General features: G+C 40.7%; 1 protein-coding gene across 1 annotated transcript in view; it reads right to left on the reverse strand.

The window, feature by feature from the left end:
* Positions 1–236, reverse strand: part of LOC119588244 (cytochrome P450 2L1-like) — a 14,472-nt gene that overhangs the window by 12,609 nt on the left and 1,627 nt on the right. Inside the window, exon 4 of the mRNA XM_037936940.1 lies at positions 159–218. Within this exon, the coding sequence (XP_037792868.1) occupies positions 159–218 (60 nt within the window). The remainder of the gene's footprint in view (positions 1–158; positions 219–236) is intronic.

A 236-nucleotide genomic window follows, 5' to 3' on the forward strand; every position in this document is an offset into this window, starting at 1 on the left:
CGAGGGAAGATTACTAATCATCATATTTTTTACATCACAAATGATACCATCCTTACTATCATTGCTGTCATTATCATCACCATAGCTATCATAATATCCATAACAGTTGTTCCTGTTACTACAAGTATAATTACAAATGCCACTGACACCGGACTGACCTGTAAATGTCCCCGTGTTTCCTTCTAAGCCTCTCCACAGTATCCGGTAGAGTCTCGCTCCTTGGTGGGAAATAGCCG

Source organism: Penaeus monodon, chromosome 23, assembly GCF_015228065.2.
Source record: "Penaeus monodon isolate SGIC_2016 chromosome 23, NSTDA_Pmon_1, whole genome shotgun sequence".
In the NCBI taxonomy this organism is placed as follows: domain Eukaryota; kingdom Metazoa; phylum Arthropoda; class Malacostraca; order Decapoda; family Penaeidae; genus Penaeus; species Penaeus monodon.